This window comes from Lycorma delicatula, chromosome 8, assembly GCF_047948215.1.
Source record: "Lycorma delicatula isolate Av1 chromosome 8, ASM4794821v1, whole genome shotgun sequence".
Classification (NCBI taxonomy): Eukaryota; Metazoa; Arthropoda; class Insecta; order Hemiptera; family Fulgoridae; genus Lycorma; species Lycorma delicatula.
Genome location: NC_134462.1, coordinates 34,264,556 through 34,284,582, shown reverse-complemented (window position 1 = coordinate 34,284,582; position 20,027 = coordinate 34,264,556). Strand labels below are relative to the sequence as shown.

The window sequence follows — 20,027 nt, the reverse complement described above, 5'->3', positions numbered from 1 at the left end:
AACAGCATCGTGCTGCTTTATCTTGTTTCAGGGAGTTTTATCAAGCCTATATCTTTAGAATGCTCCTTTGATCGCTTTATGTTTATTTAGTAGTATAATATGGATGGAAGTATTAAAATCCATAAGAAAACTTCCTTCTGAGAGAATACTTATGTACAAATCTGAAAGGACATTATGACGTAAAATATCTAAACATTTGTAGTAATTATTTGTAACATACTGTGGCTATGTCTTTTTTTATTTTGATTGAAAAGTTAGATTATTTTCAAATTTAAGATGTGAATTTCGTTTATAATTATCTTAATCCTCTGTTTCATTTTACTACACTAATTATGAAGCTTTAATGTTTTTTCTTTGACATGAATGTAAGGGTATCATATTTCAATAAAAATATGAAATCGATGTAAAAAAAAATTATTAGTCTGCAACTTTATTCCTTAATTTCATTATTGAGAAAAATTAACTGCAGAAAAATGTGAAAACCGTTTTTTTTTTTAATTTATGATCTGTTACAATAGAATTGCTATAAAAACCTTATCTTTTCAATATAAAATTTAACTTCATTAAGCATTAATGTTATTACCCATTTAAAAATTAAGTAACCTTATAAACATTTTTCTTTATTATTAACCATTGACTTTTTTAACCGATCTACCGTCTAGAGTTTCTTGTCTATTCAGAATGTTTTAAATCATTGTTCAAAACTAATTAAAAATAAGTTTCCCATTAAATAGATTTGAAGCCAAAGTTACTGGAATAAAATCAATAACATTTCTTTTTTATATATAAAATTCCTAACCAGTCTACTTACTGCATTGGGCATACAGTTTTATTTTAACCTTATGTATGTATGTATGTATGTATGTATGTATGGTAAAATTAAGTTAGACGGCTACTAAATAAATTTAAAAGCACTTAAGAATATAGTTTAGAAATCAAGATGTAGAAGATAATCCAAGGTATCTCGATATTTAAAAAAAATATATTCTTTTCCTTAATAGGCATTATAAATAATAAAAAATTATTTCTTTGAAGACTATAAAAATAATAATTTTTTTTAGGGGAGGGGAGGTGGAAATGCTTTTATGGACATAGTGTCGGGCTCCCACTGTAAGGTTTTTCCAACCGCCATCAGCAGACTACCGGCTTAACTCACCCCCGTTTCTACCAGGACTCGACACGGAACCTTTTAACACATTAATTCAGAAGAAGTCCTCCTATTCTAGCCTGAGAAGGCTACTACTTAATTTTTACCTGGTACATAACCATCCAGGTTATCCTGCTTGGTCTTGAGAGTGCTTCCGACGAATCGGGCCACAATTTTACCGCTGCTCATGAGCAGCGGTAAAATTGTGGCCCGATTGAGCTTCGTGACATGTCACGAAGCTCAACGAAATATAAGCACGAAGCTTATAATTGAAATTTAATAGATCTGGCGGTTTTTAAATCTTTTTAGAGGAACCTGTAATTTAAATGATATTCCACGATTTTTTGTACCTTTTTTTTCTTGTATATCTCTGTCGTTGAGTGTAATGAAAATTTATTTTCTTTTTCTTTTTAAAGATTTATGTTAGGTCAAGATGCAGTTATAAGAAGGTTATTATGGGTTACATTAATTTTTGTTTTTTGATTTTTTAATTTGATTAAATCTGAATTTGGATTTAATAGTAATTTTTTTTAATAAATTTTTTGAATTTTGCTCTTAATTATGTACATATCGCCCGTCACTCTCATAAATTGAGATAAGTCGTAACAAAGTAGATGTACTGGAAAGTGTATCTAGAATATAGGATAGCTTAGGATGAGCTTCGTGACATATCACGAACCTCATCCTTACAACGTTGTGAGGGCTCAGTGCTCCAAAATCCGCGTTTTGTGTCCCTTGATCTGCCGCCCACCTAGCACATTTGAAAAAGATGTGTCGGCGTCGTCCTGTACACCGGAGTAATAGAGGCAGTCGGAGGATGGCGATTTCCCTATGGCATAGAGATAAGCGCTAAAGTGCCCGTTACCCGTTAAAAATTGGGTACGTAGTATTACACCTCTCCATGTAGCCGTTTTGTTAACGATCTGACCAGAGGAATAATCCTTGCGGTCCATTATTCTCTGGTCTCGTGGTACCAGGTCTTTTTTGTCATGCGACAAACGTGCGAGTCCGTTCCTCCCCGCGATGTTCTATGATATTCTCATGCCCGACGCCTCCTGTTGGCCGCCTGGCGGTACCTTACCAAGGGAGCAATGGGTATAACGCCGGCACGGCAGGCTCAGAAACCGTCAGAATAATAATAATGTATTTGGATTATTAAAATTTACGAATAATTAAAAAATTTCCACTTAAAATTTGTAGCAAAGCTAGGAAAGTTTGCACATTTTTTTAATAAAAACATAAAATTATAAAAAATTATTTTGGTAGTAGATTCTTTCTTTTTTTATGTTCAACTATTATTCATTTTAATCTTTATTCATCAATCTTATAGCGGTTTTTTTCAACGTTAAAATAATAAAAATTGATCAAAATAATGTGACACGATCATGTTTCAGTGTTAAAAACAGATTGTAAATAATAAATAAAGTAGTAATTCCCTCCGACTCCACGCATTTCTTTCTAATATCTTAGTCAAAGAGTTCTAAATAATCGTTTATAGCTTTCAATGACATTTTATGCTGCTTGTGTTAATCATTCAATTGGTAATTTTTATTTTTCATTAAAATCTGTACAAGAATGTTACAAAAGCTATAAAGTTTAATAAACGTAATAACTAAATATCACTTCCAACGACTGACCAAATTTACCATACATATAGCCTCTGGCTTAACTTATTTCTGATCGAAATAGATAAATAATCCTCTAAAGTTTAATGTAGTTTTATCTTTTCCTTTTCTGGTAGAAGTTTTATTTATGGTTTTGTTTTATTTATTTATTTTTTTTTTTAAGAAATGGGTTAGATAAGATCAATCAATTGCGGTTTTATACAACAAAAGAGTTTGTGGTCATTCAAAACAACTTGAAAGTAAGATAGAAGAAGAAAAATAAATAGAGCAGGAAATACAAAAAAAGTAAGAGGAAAAAACGGGGCAGGGTATTACTTAAAGATAATGCCCTGGTCGACAATTTTTATCACAGAGCAACCCTAAAGTAGTAACATAGTGAAGTTGTAAGACTCCAATGTTCTGTTATGTGTATCTCCGTTATCAAGGACAACTCTCTTTCTCCCAGCCACTTCACTACTACGTTACTGTTAGTGTTGTATGTACTAAGCGAACAAGCAAACTCCCTTCTTTTTTTATAAACATAAAAAAGGAATGAATCTACTTTCATTGTTATAATAGTAACCTTGAAACATGTGCTCAGTACATTAATTATTTTCCATTGATAGAAAAAGTAGTTAACAAAATTGAAATTTAAAAAAATACATCAATTGTAAATAAAGTTTAAATACGATCCTCCATTTACCCGATTAATCGTACAGGACTGCAATGCTTTAGATAGTATGTTTTTAATCTTATACTTCATTACCACGGCACCGATTTTCATGAAATACGTATCAAAACGATTTATCTATTTCATTAATCTAAATAAAAATAACTGCTTAATAATTTGAAAAAAACAAATTGGAGAATAAATGTTATAAATCATTATAACTATGCCTGTAATACAGAATTTTTTCAAACCTATAAGTGAATTTTTAAATACATGTCTAGTTTATTGTAATAGATTTAATATAATTAATAATTATTTATTCAAAATCATCATTGAATATACCGAAGTAGCAAATGTAATACCAAATAAAAAACAAAATCTTTTTGAATTTATGGATTGATTAATGAGTCTGGTAATATATTACCAGATATATGTTATTATACAGATATACCTGTATATTATGTAATATATTACATTTTAAAATCTGATGTGGACACAACATGACTTCCTTGTACGCCTATTAAACTACATACCCGTATACATACTTTTTGCTGGACTTTATTTAAACTTATTTCATTTGAAAGTGAGATACGATCCTCCAGTTCTTTACTAAAGTGGATAGTTACACAATGGCTGAAATATTAGTTTTTAATAACGTCAAATATTTATACAATTAATTATTCAACAATCTTACATGAAATACTACGATAAAGTATAAGTCCCTTTATTACTCGTATTACTAGATCAGTATTATTCGTATCTTCGTGAGTAGCTGATTAACGAAAGTTTTAGATTTCTGGTGTGTCGTAGAAACAAAAATTAATAATAATTTATTCTGTTTTTCGTAAACTCCTGTATACTAATTATAAATAATAATTACGACGTAACGGTGTAAAATATTAAGTTTTTATTATTGGCTTATTTGGTGAATAATTAAAAATGAAAAAGAAACAATCGTACAGGAAAAACAAAGATAACATGAAGAAATGTATCTCAAAAAACGGCAAGAAGATGAATATGAAACGAAAAAAAATGTTAAGAACAAGGGAAGAATAAAAAATAAAGTGAAGATGATAAATATAAAGAGGAAGAAAACGTTAAAACCAAGTAAAGAATAAAAAGATTAAGAGAGGATGATGAATTAAAGAGAAAGAAAATTTGAAAACTAGAGAATGTGTACACAAATTAAGATAACAAGAATTATATCAAACCAAAGAGCGATTAAATGATTGGCAACAAAATACAAATAAATGAAAATGTTGATCAACTCCGACTTAGGGAGAATATCAGAGGAGTATTAATATTGAGTGACTAATATTAATACAGAGTGACTACAGTCACTCTGTAGTTAACTTTAATGTAGATTAAATTAAACTAGAAAATCAAAAAAATAATACAATTCTAAATTATAATTTTCAATTATAATTATTGTTTTATTTAATAATCAGATGTGTTACCAAATCATATACCATATACACACTTGTAATAATGCCTATTAAATTACATTTACACATTTAAAAAAAAAAAAATTATTTCACTAATAACTTTTTCATTTTTTTTATTATATTTGAATTATTATTTATCGTAAAACGTTTTTTACAATCACAAGATAATTATAAAATCAATATATTTAAATTTAAAAAAATAAAAGTTAAAAAAAATAAATAAAAAAAGTTAAAAAAAATAAAAGGAGATGAAGTCTGATTCGAATCGATGTGCTTTCTCTTTAAGATCCAACTAGTTTATTGATTAAAATTATTATTTTAATTTCGATTGCAATAAAAAAGATAGGAGCATAACTAGATGTTACAGCAGTGCTAAATCCAAAATTTCAACATTCTACGGCTAATCGTTTTTGAGTTATGCGAGATACATACGAATAACATACATACGTACGTACAGACGTCACGCCGAAACTAGTCAAAATGGATTCAGGGATGGTCAAAATGGTTATTTCTGTTGAAATATGAAAACCGAAATGTTTCGCGATCACAATACTTCCCTTACTTCGTCCAACGATGTAAAATAGCCAAAAGAAGGAGATGAAGTCTGAAGACTTTTTCGCGATCACAATATAAGTCTGAAGAATTTTTCGCGATCACAATACTTCCTTTACTTTGTACAAGGAGATAAAAATTGATTATTACATGTCATGATAAATTAAATTAAAATATTGGTAAAGCGAAAGAAAATCTTTTTCCAGAAAACCATTTCTTGAGATTTAGTAAAAGAATCATTGGAAGATAAATTCGGTGAATACAGCCCATGAGAAAGCACTACAATAAGTAGGTCATGGAGTTTTGCAGCAACAACCCGAGAAATTTTTGGATTATCGTGATGAAACATCAGTTTTTTTTTGCCATAGGCAGATGTTTACTCTAAATAGCATCCTTCAATCTGTTCACAAATGAATCGTAATGCTCTTCGGTGATAGCCCAGCATTTTTTTCTTATAATCTATGAGCACCAAACTTCGAGAATCCTAAAAATTTATTGCCATGTTTTTTTTCTACAAATGGAACTTTTCCGGCTTAATTTTTGCACTTTCACCTTCTCCCATCCACTGTTTGATGTATGGTGTGTAACGGTGATTCTATGATTCATTTACTATTATGTAACGTCAAAGAAACTCAGAGCTATCCCGTTTAAATAAGACTAAACACTTTAAAAAAATTTTCTGTTGAATGTATTTTTGGTCGACTGTTAACAAACGAGGAATTGATTGAACGGATTCCTTTTTCATACCCAAAACTTTATGTGAAATGTAAGGGAAACGGCTTGTCAAGATGATCGGAATGACAGCAAGCTTGTGGATCTTCAGCCTGCGAACTTTTAATAAGGAATTGTGGATTTTTGTGGCAATTTAATCAATCGTAACAGTTTTTGGATGTCCCGAACGTTCGTAACCTTGAATGGATGTAAAACCACGTTTAGATTCAGCAGCCTACATTTTTACAGTGAAAAAACTAAGGGAAGGCATGCTTTGAAATGGAATCTTACTTTTTTTTTATCGATAGGGGTTTAATTTTTTAAAACAAAGTTCTTTTTAACAGCTCGAACATCGATTTTATAAATTTTCTGAAAATTTCAAAACTTGTTTCCCTTACTCGATGGCCACAAATAAGCAACTAAACGTCACAAATTAGCGTTTGGAACTTTGCAGGAGGATCAAACTTGAAAAATATTAGTCATTTTTACGTACTCTTCCACCTCTACGTTAGGCTGAGAGCTTTCCGAACGACTCTGGGTAAATTCCGAATTTTTTCAACGATTTAATTTTTTTTTTTTTAATATTTATAGATTATGTTTATATGAAGCTGGCTTGTATATTTTTTTATTATTCATAGCTTTGTTCTCTTCTAGTTATGCTGCAAGAAGGAAAGTATGGTAATCAGTGAGCGCGTGCTAAGAGTTTTTTTTTTCATTTCTCGACGTTTCATGCCCAGGACCCGAAAATACAAAACGAAGTGTGCTGGTAATGTTACGTGTTAACATACGTTCATGTGTTGACATGTTTGACGCTTAATAACTTCTGACTGGATAAACCGATTTTAATGAAGTTACAGACTAGTGTATATAGGGTGATTGTTTGGTAAAATGTTGGAGTCTCCAGTGGGTGGGGGTGGATAGTTTTTTCGATTAATTTTCTCAAAAGTTTGCAGAGATAATCCCAATTTATATAATCCTCAGTGCATGCATGCATGTTTGCTTTATCTTACCATTTAAATAATGATTTACTCCAACATTTTCCCTATCCAAAAACTCGAAAAAGCTCTCTTTTTTATTTATTGCACATTTTTAAGAGAATTTTTTTTTTTTTCATGTCTTCCTAGGCATAGTAGTAGTGCAAGTGAAGGAACAAAACTACTTTAGAGCTAATATGGTGGTGGGGAAGCCATCAAACTTTAAAAATATCGATTTTTTTTTTAAATCTTTTAAAACCTTTTTTAGTTTTTCATGTATCATTATATTTCCACTATATAAGAACAGACAACCTGTCAGCAAAGTATAACAAATTTGTCGTCAGCTTTATTCCATTGTCTTTCGGTAGATAAACGGTTGTTTTCTAATAAAACTCATTTCCATAGTCGTTGATATTTTCTTTCTAAAGGTATTTTAGATTTTCATTTCAGCACTTGATCCATGTTATGGATATTGAGTCCTTAGTATTTATGTAGTTTAGCGGGGATAGCGTTGTCTATCTAGATGTCTCTGATCTAAACATTAATGGAGTTTTCTTTCTAATGGATTAAAAAAAACATTAGAAGTTTTCTTATACATATTCTCACACGCACATAATAATAATAATATTAATACATTTTTCAGCGGCCACCATGAGGCGAGGGGTAGCGTCTTCGCCTCACACACGGAGGTCCTGGGTTCGAATCTCGGTCAGGCATATAATTTTTCATACGCTACATATTTCTATTCGGGCTAAATGATCATAGCAGTTGATGTCCTCACATCTCATTAAAAAAAAAAATACATTTTACACATTATAAGAATAATTTAATGATCATTAACTTATGTAAATATATTTATAACATCTATTATTTCTTCCAGGGCGTTTTACTATATCGGAGGGAAATATTGGTAATGTCTTTGCTGTTAATTCAACTACTGGTGCACTATACCTAACAGCACCTTTGGATTACGAAGCAAGAAGTTTGGTCAGTAACAACAAACTACTTTATTACTTTATTGATTATTTTAATGTTAAGTGGATATACGGATTTCTCACCTAGCAGTTTTAACCATTAATTATTTATATTTATACGGTAATTTTGTGCTTATTAAATTATTACAGTAAAATTTGTTTTAGTGCTTTGTTAAAAGCACTTAGCTGTACTTTAAAAGTTATTTTGATATTAATGGACCAATTATATTTTAAAAGTAGTTTTGTATTAAGAAACAAGTTGGTAATATGTTGTACGCTGAATGGAAAGTAAACCTTTATGAATATGTATGAAACGCAGTAGTTAACTGATTATTTACTCTCGCTATTATTTTTCTTATATAGGATTACCATTTTCAGTGAAAATTATAAAATATTCAATATAATACAAAGTGTTTGTTTTAAAACGCAATCCAAAAATGCAACCCAATTTAAAGAAAAATAATGTGCTACATTGAATGCCATTAATTATAACTATTACAATCGTTTGTGAAAAATCAATATTGGGATCAAATTTTTTATAACAATGTTGAAAGTGTCCACTGTTTTCATCAATGCAAGCCTTTAGTCTATTTTTCATATTCCGCGTAACCTCTCAAAGTGTAAATCTTCCAGTTTTTCGTAATTCTTTGTCAAGTTGGCTTTCAGTTCTTCAATGGCGTGTGGATTATTTTTGTGAATTTAGATATCCCTAGAGGAAAAAATCTGCAGGAAAAAGATCAGGTGATCTAGCTGGTCATAAGTTAATCGATATTACTCTTTCTCCAAAGAAATTTCTAGAAAGATCAGATCCGTTGTTCTTGCCGTTTGACATGTAAACAAGGCTTACCATACGTCCGGGATTATCCCGGTCCTAGTTTTTTAGTGCTGTCCGGGGTTGCAAAAATGTTCGGGGTTTGAAAATTATATAACTGGCGGGGATTTTTTTAAATGTTAGACCTATATGCTCGACATCGCGTTTTTAAACATTCTCTTACGGTCGTGCATCTCTCAGCCGACCTTGGAGCAAGCGCGACGTCGAGTTTGACGGAGGCGTGGCTACCGGTCTCGCCACAACATTTTACTTAGATGTTTGGCAACACAACAGGGGCAATGTGTTTATGATATTTTCGCGTGTGAAGTAACTCATCTACACGTTTTTGATCATTTTATTTCTATTCGTTTTTTATCTCATTGTTTAGCAATGGGCAAAAGAAAATGTGTGTTTAATGTTAAACTGCAACAGGAATACAAATTTTTGAAATTGTATAATGACAGTAACAATGAACATGTTTATTGCACACTATCTATTGGAGAATTTTCTGTTGCACATAAAGGAAAGGGTAATATTGAAGACCACGTGAAAACAGTTAAACGTAGGAGTGCTAATAATTCTACTGCTTCAGCAAACATAAAAGATTTTTTTTTTAAAGCCAGTGATGGGAATAACAATAACAGTGATCTGCTAAAGAAGCTACATTTTCATACCACACAGCTAGACACGAGCTCAACCAGTCTTGCGGTCCCATCCTTTGCAACGGTAGTCTTAACACGCACCTCGCTAAAATCAAGAGTCTCCACAAATGTTTTTGGGTCAAAACTTTTAGTAGTTCAACCGCGAGTGACCGGCCTCCCAGCTCCCTGAAGGCTTTCGTCTGCTATACTCATTATAATGGCTTGATGGCTTTTAAATGATTATAGAGCAGTTGATTCTTTCATATATCAAATATAATGATGGGAAATGGCGAATAATTACCATAGAAAACAGCGAACCAGTCTGTAATTGAACCAAAAATCATTTATTAAAAATTATTTATTAACAATATATTGCTTTTAACCAAATCTTCCAATTTTGCAGGGTAAGCACATAATGCTTATAACTCACATCCCTCCCAAAATTCCTAGATAGATCAGAATTTATCTCATTGGAATAATCTTCTATCCCAATGTTTAACGCTTATATTTATTCTTATGCCTACTCATCTGGGATACTATGATGATTATAGCTAAAGCTGAATTCTTGTCAGGGTTTGGAAACCTGTAGAGCTCGCTTGGTATATTTTTAGTTTGATGTGACTGGTACCTCTCATCTACCTCTTACTCTATCCAGCGACTCCAGTTTCCTGTCCGTACCTCTACGAAAAGTCTAGTTCAAACTCGGGGTTTTCAGTTAAATCAGGTCCTTCTGTTTGATTTAAATACATAAATCGTGCAAATGTCAGCCAAACTGTCAATAAGAATACTATTTAATTTATGTAATTCTACTTTTCAAATGTCCTATTATTAAACATTAAAAATTAAAATTTAATTATTATCCCACATAGATGGAAGATTATCAAATTTTTAGTGGCACTTATATGTGTTAAAAATTAATACTCCTATACGGATAAAAATGGCATGTATAACAAATTATTTAATAACAGTAACATTTTATTATTTTCACAATTTTTCAGTGACCACGCATCTGGAAAATGATTATTGATATATGTTATTTCCTTTTTTGAAAGGTTAGGTAAAGCGAAATGTGGCCATTAAACAAAGATAAATTTACATTTTTGGAAAATGGAGCTGTTCTCATAATTAACTTCCCAACTAAAAATAGTTACTGTACTTTACGACACTTTCAGTTGAAAATGAAAGATGAACTACGTTCATTTCTTCTACATAAAATTTAATTCTTTGAAAAAATTGTTATTAAAAAATAATTTAAAAATGAATTTCTCTCAGGAGTTAAAACTTCGTTTTATTGATTTCTTTTCCGCGCTTTTCCATCTTAAAACTTACGATTATTCGGTACCGCGGATCTCTACATTTTTATACTTCCCTGTTTTCTCTCAGTTTCATGTAATTTTTTCAACTCAGCACCTTTCATGACATCTTAGATATATTCTTATCATTGGCTACCGACTTCTTATATTACAATATTTTTAAAATGAAAATATTTCAAAAATAGTTCTGGTCCATGATTTTTCTTAGATATTTCTTTGAATTCCTGTTTGACTTTTCATTTCTTTCTACTTTAGATGTCTTCATTTCTTATTTTATCATCTCAATGATATACATTTTTTTTTATAAATTTTCTTCATTAAACGCTTTTTTTATTTATTTTGTCTATCGATCATAAAACCTGTAAGTAAAAATTTAATAACTAAAATAAAGTATAAAGAATTTAGATACAACTTTTTAGAAATTAAAAATATAAATAAATATAAACTAACGAGAAAAACGATTAAGTTAAAAGGAAGATCAAATTATTTTAAGGATCATATTTTATTTAACGTACAAAACTGTCAAAAGAATTTTTTTGACTTTTTTCAGTAATAATTGTTCGAAATTCTGATGAATATTTAAAAACCTAATATTGGTTTGTTTTATGATATATCAATAACAAAAAAAGTAACAGCCAATCTATATCAGAATAAAAACCTGATGGAAAAATTATTTGAAAACTTAATTCCAGTAAACATCATGTATTGATCTTATTTTTTTTTCGTTATCCTCAACCCTTTGAGTACTTTTTAATTTATTTTTTTACGTTTTTCCCCGTTTTAAATATTCAGTTCAGAAAATCTTATATCGACTTGATGGGTACACTATTTTATGCAAGCCACTAATTAACCACCCTCAGTTTTTTATAACATTATATTTAATCCTATCACGAATCATTAGGATTATTACGTAGATAGATACTGACGATTTTTTAAATTATTTTTAGAAAATCGGTACTTCAATATTAATTTGTTTTTTTTTCTTTAAATTCAACCCTTCACCTTTTACAATTTTATTTTATATTTTATTAATAATTTTTGTGGTTGTTTTTTGGTCGTGTCTATAAATTATAATTACAAAGTTACAAATATCTTTATTTACTAAATTTATATACATCTTTTAGTTAAGGATAAAACAATACATAGAAATATTCATATGCAATTATAACACGTGTGCACGGGCGCGAACGCACACAAAGAGGAAAAGAGTTTTTCATTGTTCGGGATTAACAAAAAACTTATTTGGTCAATTAACCAAATTTTTACCATTGTTTTTTGGAATAACTGAGAAGGTTTTTAAAAATATTTCATCTCGAATAAAAATTATATTATAGTGGAGAATTGCCGGTTGAAGCACAAACTTCAATGAATTGAATTATTGAACTGTGAACTGTGAGTCTTTATCACTGTGTGAGCTTGGTCTGAACTGAATAATCCTAACAAATCGAATGAATAATAGTACAAAAATAATATAATTAAATTTATGTTAAATAAAATAATATCATATAAATTTCTGTTAAACAATAACGGGCTTCCCGTGGGGACTGCGTGAGAAGCTAGAGCGGTAAGATATGCGAGCATCTCGTGGGAGGCTAAACCGATCATCATCAATTAGTAACAAGCGGGGTGCCTCTGGGGGACTGTTTTGGGAGGTACAATGGGGTATTCTTATAATATCCTGGAAACAACCGTCCGATTTTCAAAATTCAAACGGAATATTTGTTAGCAGGTTGAATGCTAACTTTTGAACGTATCAAGTACACTTTTGATCTACCAGATCGCTGTTATTCGTGCTATATATATAAATCACGCGAGAACCAACCGACCGATTACTTTCTCCCTGAAGGTAGTTTACAAAGTATGAAGAAAATCGGTAAGCAGGGTTCAAAGTTTTTAGGCCAATATCCCTACTACATAAATACGCACAAACGTACCTATCTGACAACGTGATACGTTTATCTGACAAAAATAATTTTTTGGGGTTTTCTAACATTGGAATAAACATTTTTATTGCAGATTATTTAAAATGTATTTACATCTATAAATTTCCCGTTTAGATAGCGATATAGCAGAGCTGTAGCTGTAGAAGGGAAAGTATTGTAATCAGTCCATTTTGGGCAAATACGGTTTTCACCGGATCTTGACGTTCTGGCTTCTAATCTAAGGAACTCAAAAAACCGGATGAAAATTTTCCAGCTATTTAATGTTCGTATGTGTGTTCCATGTTGGCTTCTAAATCAACTTATATCTCCAGATTTACTAGACCGATTTTGAACGAACTTGTTCAGATTACTTCCACATTTGGGGCATTGATGCCATTAAATTTTCAACTTAAAATATCAAGTGGATGAGGCTGCAGATCAAAGGCAACCTTAATATATCGAAATCTCGCTTAATTAAGGTCATATTTTTCTTAGACACTTTTGTATACAAATAAAAAATAACAATGTTTGCAAAGAAAATGTTTACAAATCGCACCCCCATCTCAAAAAATGCTCTAACTAGTGGCATACCGCGTTAATTACCGCGTTAATTACATTACCCCTGTCATTACAAGGAGTGCTAATGTTGCAGTTCGTTATTTTGAATTTTTTTCTTTATTACTGAGGGGAATTCCCTTTTCCCTCGACCTCTTGGCCCGAGAAATTTTTAATTCCATAGGGTTGCCAGCCTAATTATTTTTTACATTTAAAATATTAATTATTTATTTTATTTAATTTAGTTAATATTTAAAAGGTTAGTAGCAGTGATGTACAGCTGTTGTTATCGTGTGCTGTGCACTGAAATATACAAATACAGGAATGGGCACTGCCTATGTCCAACGTGAGCGGTAAACGAACGTGAGACCGATAGATTTAGAGGTATAGTTTTCATTGTCGCACAGTTAAGCGCATGCGCATTGTACCTAACGTACCGTCCCTTCAGAAAGTGATTCCATAAAATTTAATTGTAGTTAATATTAAGTGATAAAATCTCATAATTCTATTTAATTAATAGAAAAATTTCAATGCTTATGAATATTAAATAAATGTTGAGTTAATCATTGTATCATATAAATGTTTTTATAAAAACTTTCTACAATAACTTGAATTATGAATGATAACTTGTGATTTGTGATGAGAGAGATCGTCACAAACCTTTTGAACGGACTGTAGACAAAGAGAGGTATACCTGTAAATCAGCTATCTTTGTTGGCACGGATTTCTAACGCTAGTGCCCATACCAGTATTTCTATATTTCAGTGGTGCTATGTTGTACCGTCACAAGTGAGCGGTAGAATTAAATAAATGAATAATATTTAAACTGTAAAAAAGTAACTCGGTCTTGCTGTGCCTCGCACTCGATCGCCCGGTTGACTCGGTACCTGGTGCGTTAAGATTCGCGTCTACTTCATCTGCCGACCGTATAAGCGAAGTTTGTTCTATGTATTACATTAGTTTAGTTAGTACCGACTGTCCCCGCTAGTACCGTCACACCCGCGCGAATTAAATACGGTATGCGAGCGCGCTTTAGTTATAATCGTTGAATTAAATAATCAAAAAAATAATATATTTAAATAAAATGAAAATATTTTAAATTTAGTTGTGTGTGTGTGTGTGTGTGTGTGTGTGTGTGTGTGTGTGTGTGTGTGTGTGTGTGTGTGTGTCTGTGTGTTTGTAAGCCTATCTTTCTTTTTTTCTTTTTAGCCGCCGGAACCACCGTAAGGTATTACTTCAGAAGAGATATGTATAAATATGAATGAAGTGTAAACCATGCATCAAAAATAATCCACAGATGTAGAAAAAGCCGGAATACGGCTTTAGCCGTATGATGTGAAAGTCCTATAACTGTGTTATCAGCTTTTTTTTTTTGTTTTAATTTTATTTTAATTCCTCCTTAAGGCACAAATCTTAAAATACTGATTAGTTTAGATTTTTTTTTACCTATCTATACACAGCTATAGCTGCTGTATCAGCATATATCGCAATAAACGGGAAAGTAAAATTTTATTAATAACACTAAACATGATACTCACATCTATCAGCTTACATCTTTATAAAGTGGATTTAATTTTTAAATATGTTTTATATAAACTTTTTTTGCTTCAAATGATACTTAATGATATGATAAGTAGCGGTAAAACTTTATGAATCAATCTACGTACATCCTGTAAAGTTATATAATGAGAAAAAGTCACTGACCTGCGAAATTACTGAAAAATATATTTTAAAAATGTACATAAAATTTTAATTAAATAGTTATAACATTCTCTCATTAGCATGCAGATATCAGAAAAGAAAATTTCCCAACTACTAGGTGAAATATTTTAATAAAATACATATTATACTTAAAACTAACTTAGTTATTTTCATAAACATACGTAACTGACATTTTAACTATCTTTTTAGAGTTGTTATAACTTTATTTTTTATTATAATATTCAAACTACTATTAAAACTATTAAAATCCTTAGTTGAAAGAAAAAAGTTACATTAAACCAACAAACTTTTATCTTATAGCGTTACTGTATTATGCACTTTTAGTACATTACTAACTTGTCTTAAAACCCACGTAAATAAAAAAACACATAAAGTTGTATTGCTATGATTTCCATCTCTACTGGTATTTAGTTGTGTGTGTGTGTGTGTGTGCAAAGAAGCAAATTAGAAAATGTATACGCAATATTAAAAAGCGAGACCATTATAAAACTTTTAAGTTTAACAGTAGTAAGTTAATTAAACATGTAGTAAGTGAAAATAGTAATTACTTTTTTTTTGTAAAATTTAAAAACAATATATTTAGTAATTTCAAAACCACATCATCAGGTTATAAATATTAACATCAAAAATAAATTAAATATATCTTTTTTTTTAAATATTTATCATGTATTTTATTTAATTTTTTTTAATTACCCCAGAAAAGGGTTGCATATCTTTCCCGGATTTCTACTTAACAGATTTTTAATTTTGAATAATCCAAAAGTTATTTAATTAGTAATGACTTTCTTATATAAAATTTAGATTAAAATTGTGAAATCAAAATATTCGGTTTAAGATTTGATTTATTTGATCGAATGACGTTTTTATAATCCAAGTTATATATTAAATATAGTATAACTGTTCAAAAAATCAAAATTCTTAATAAAAAAATTTGGATCCCTTGCCCAAAAGCTACTTCATACAACATTTTTAATAACAATCCCGACTTAAAAAACAAAGTATCAAAAAATATAAAATTTTTGAAACTAAGTCTGGTTCTATAGAATCCTGGTTTTTTTAAAAGGTTTCTATATCGTGTACATATTAATATTAAATACAGGTAGTTCGAGTTTCAATCTTGAAAATTGATGCTTTAACATCAGATTCATATTTCAACCTCCTTGCTTTTTTTTGGATAGTTTAAAACTTTTTATATTTGAGTAATTATTTGTTGTAAAAAAACAAGAATATGCCGACATGCCATCTTATCCGTTGCGGTAAAAAATCAGGCCAAAGCTATAATAATATTTTGATCCAACGTTTTCGAGATAAGGTTAAACATTTTAGAAATAATATTGTATATCCGAAAATTGTATTATATTAAAATTTTGGGACTCTTAATACCTTAATAAGTTCTTTCTTTGAACTAAATCTTTGGACGATCATTATACACAGTTAAAAATTAAAAATTGTAAAAACTATCCTCGCTTTTGTAAATTGTCTGAACTTTATTGTTTTTATTGTGAAGGATATTTTCCTCATATCTGCGCAGTATTCTGTTGAAAATATTTACGTCATTACTTCAGCGGCAAACTTATCACGTTTAAACTAAAATTCAGAGAAAACCTTCGCTAACGGAGCGCAGTTCATAGTATCCGATATACTTAATGCAACTTAAAAAATGATTTAAACACTAATACAGTATTGCGTACTGTTGATCAACTGTTGTTATTTTATTGACAATTTTTAAACAATAATTTTTCATATAATTTATTGTATTTCTGTCAAAAGACAACAAAAGGCTAAAAACGTTGTTATCTAAGTAATTTTTATTTATTTATTTTTATTTTATAATTGCTCTGTAATTTCTGTTTTTTTTTTAAATATTTTAACAGCAATTTTTAACATAATTGTAGTTTTTACAAATTTTTCGCATCACCAAAAAAGAATTTGGTTTTTGTTTACGTTAAATAAGTAAGTACTTTTCTGACAAATATAATAGCATTATACGCTTTCTAAATAAAATTCGAATATTTATAACTTTTCTTTGTTTTATTCAACTTACCTTACGTCATTTTGTTAAGAATTAAATTATCTACAAGTTTCGCTTAAAAGTTTTATTATGTATTTATTACCATATAATAAAGTTATTGTAGGACAAACATAAAAATCACAATTTTTTACCTCAGTTTATTGGTTTTCACCTAAGAGTTCTCAAAAACTACTGTAGATACGGTTCAGAAACCTAATTTACTCGATTTTTTGGGTTAAAACAGATAAGAAATCATTATTTTGTTTTTTTAATAAACGTTCTAAAAATTTCAATACGACCTCATTTCACCGGGGTAGCTGAAATCCGAGTGAATTTTTTCACTAGCCGTGACTCGCAAACGAAGCATTTTAGGACCTGTGTTTATTATTTTCCATTATTTTCACGATTAGAATATGAAAGTCCCGGAAGAAATTCTTAATGTACCTGTATAAATATATATATATATATATATTGTTGTGTGGCTTAGAGTTATAAAATAAAATATTTGTCGTTGTATATATATAAATATACAACGTATAAAAATGTATATATATATACATTTAAGAACCAGAACTGTAATAATTGTGTGTGACCTGATACCAAAAGCATCCTCTGAGACAATTACAAAGTAGGCTGCTGAATAAAATGTTCTGGTTGCATTCTTAATCGTCAAATATTTCTGTTGCAAACCGGCTGCAATGCAGATGACATTCAACTCTACATTTGACAGTATATCTTAGGTTTTCGATATGAATTAAGAGTCAATAGAAGGAATTAGCTATGAAATGTGCATAATTACTCTCAGCGAAATAAATTTCAGTAGTGCCAATTCTACTTTGTATGCGACATGTAATATAGTCATAAGAAAGTGCATGACAGATAGTTTTTAAACAATTATTTAATTTGACTTTTTAAACAATGGGAAACAATGAATTATAAACACTTATTTCCACTCAAGGAGAAACATACACATTAACAAATTAAAAATAAATAAAAACATGTTTAAATAAATGTAAATTAATGATTGTTGTTGAATAAATAGGTGGATTTCAATTAAAATTTAAATTGCAATGCTTCGCTATAAAATATTATACAATAAGAATTCATTATTAAAGCTGCTAATTTCATTTTTTCTTTTTAATGCGTAATATTTTCCAATGAATTCTTAATATTACCCTTTATTATTTACTTAAAATTAATTAATTCATTAGGAGTATCGGAAATTTATGATATAATATGTAATTTCTGCTATATTGGATAAAATCACTTTGTTTTGTTTTATTTTCATTTTCTCATGTGTTAAAATTTTGACGATAAATTTTAACTTTTTTAATTTAAAAAAAAAAGTAAATGGATTTACGTTTTTTTTTAAATTTATTTAACTACTGCAATGTTTAAAACAAACGTCCCACAAAGTTAAAAAAAAAGTATGATTTGCTTGTCGGTTTTTATTATAAAAACACATTTTGTTTTTAAAAAAAATAAAATTTAATTATTTGAATATTTGTTCGTATTATCATTTCATCACAATAACTGGTAACTGTTAGCATCAATTTGCAGAGATTTCCCAAATACGGGTTGTAAAAAATAAACAAAAACAAAAAAATCGATTTTTCTGTAATTCACTTTTTAAAGAGCTATTTTAGATTATAAATTGTTTAAAAAGGACAACAAAAACCATTTGAGTTAAAACTTTTAGGCTGATGATTGGCCATACACATAATAAATTAATCGTTCTTCAGAAAAAAAAAATAGATTTGTTAATACAATATACGAATTGGCCCAACTTATTGAAAATAGTAATGGTATGTGTGTTACCTTATCCGACTGCGAAAACCAAAATAACGTCTTTTTAATATTGTGCATTTTTACGTTTTATGAACCAATGACGTTATTAGCTCTTACGATAAATCAGTTTAGCTTTACCACATCCTTATTGAATCCAAGATTCCTTCCGTGTAGCAGAAAACCAAGCTACCGCCTCTGTTCATGACAGGCCGTAAAAATATAGTTCTGAAGTTTTGATACATCGATTAGAAGTCAAACTAAGAACTTCGAATACCCATAATTTTTGTTTTTTGATTAATATGTGAGAGATTCTATTCATAAAATTAGACATTTTTCAAAACTAAACCAAAGAAGATTATTTATTTTTATTTTTTATTTTAATTACGAATTTCCTATGAGTGTATTTTATATCACTGTTTTATTCTTTACCAATTTTATGGTTCGAGAGAATAATTGTCAGTTTTGACTTAAAACTAACAATATAACTAGTTTAAACTTAACAAGAAAAATGTAAGAAAGTTTCTCATAAAGGAACTCTATTTATGTAATGTAATCAGTTTATCCTGTGCTGAAATATTCTTAATGAAAATTGTAAATATCATATGTTTGTTACAGATATTCATTATATATTCTGTCCCTTCTTGTAGTTCCAATGACAGATCGTAGGAAACGCATCTACTATACTTGTTTCCGGTTTTCATCAATCATTATTTACATTGAAATCCAAGTTTTATAAATATAGAAACCTACAAATTATTAAACTTTATCTCCATTCCCGTGCGAAAAAGACCGAGTCCTGACGGGGATCCTTCATACTCCACTCGGGGTGTCCCCGTTAGAGGCATTGGCATAAGACCGAATCCTGGCTCCCGGAATGGTAACCTAAAATTACGATCCTGGGTTTCCACTAAAATTACGAATTGACAAAGCTGAGTGTGCGGACGCATTGTCTTAGTGAAGGAACCAAAAGTTGTCTCGCCACAACTCCGGCCTTTTTTTGCGGATTTTTTTACGTAACCGTTGAAAATGCCTTGATAGTACGTACGGAAGGTAAGAATTCAAAAAACACAATTCAATTAAAATCGAAAAAACAGAGACCTTTAGTTTGACATTCTATCGACGCTGACGTGCTTTCTTGGGGAAATTCATTGCCAATCCATCGTGATGATTGAACTTTTCTCTCGATG

At 29.9% G+C, this 20,027-nt stretch overlaps 1 protein-coding gene across 1 annotated transcript in view; it reads left to right on the top strand.

Annotated features, from left to right (window-relative positions):
- The first annotated feature begins 7,017 nt into the window (after positions 1-7,017).
- Positions 7,018-20,027, top strand: part of LOC142329197 (neural-cadherin-like) — a 238,817-nt gene continuing 225,807 nt past the window's right edge. The window contains exons 1-2 of the mRNA XM_075373595.1: positions 7,018-7,036; positions 7,984-8,090. Of these exons, the coding sequence (XP_075229710.1) occupies positions 7,018-7,036; positions 7,984-8,090 (126 nt within the window). The remainder of the gene's footprint in view (positions 7,037-7,983; positions 8,091-20,027) is intronic.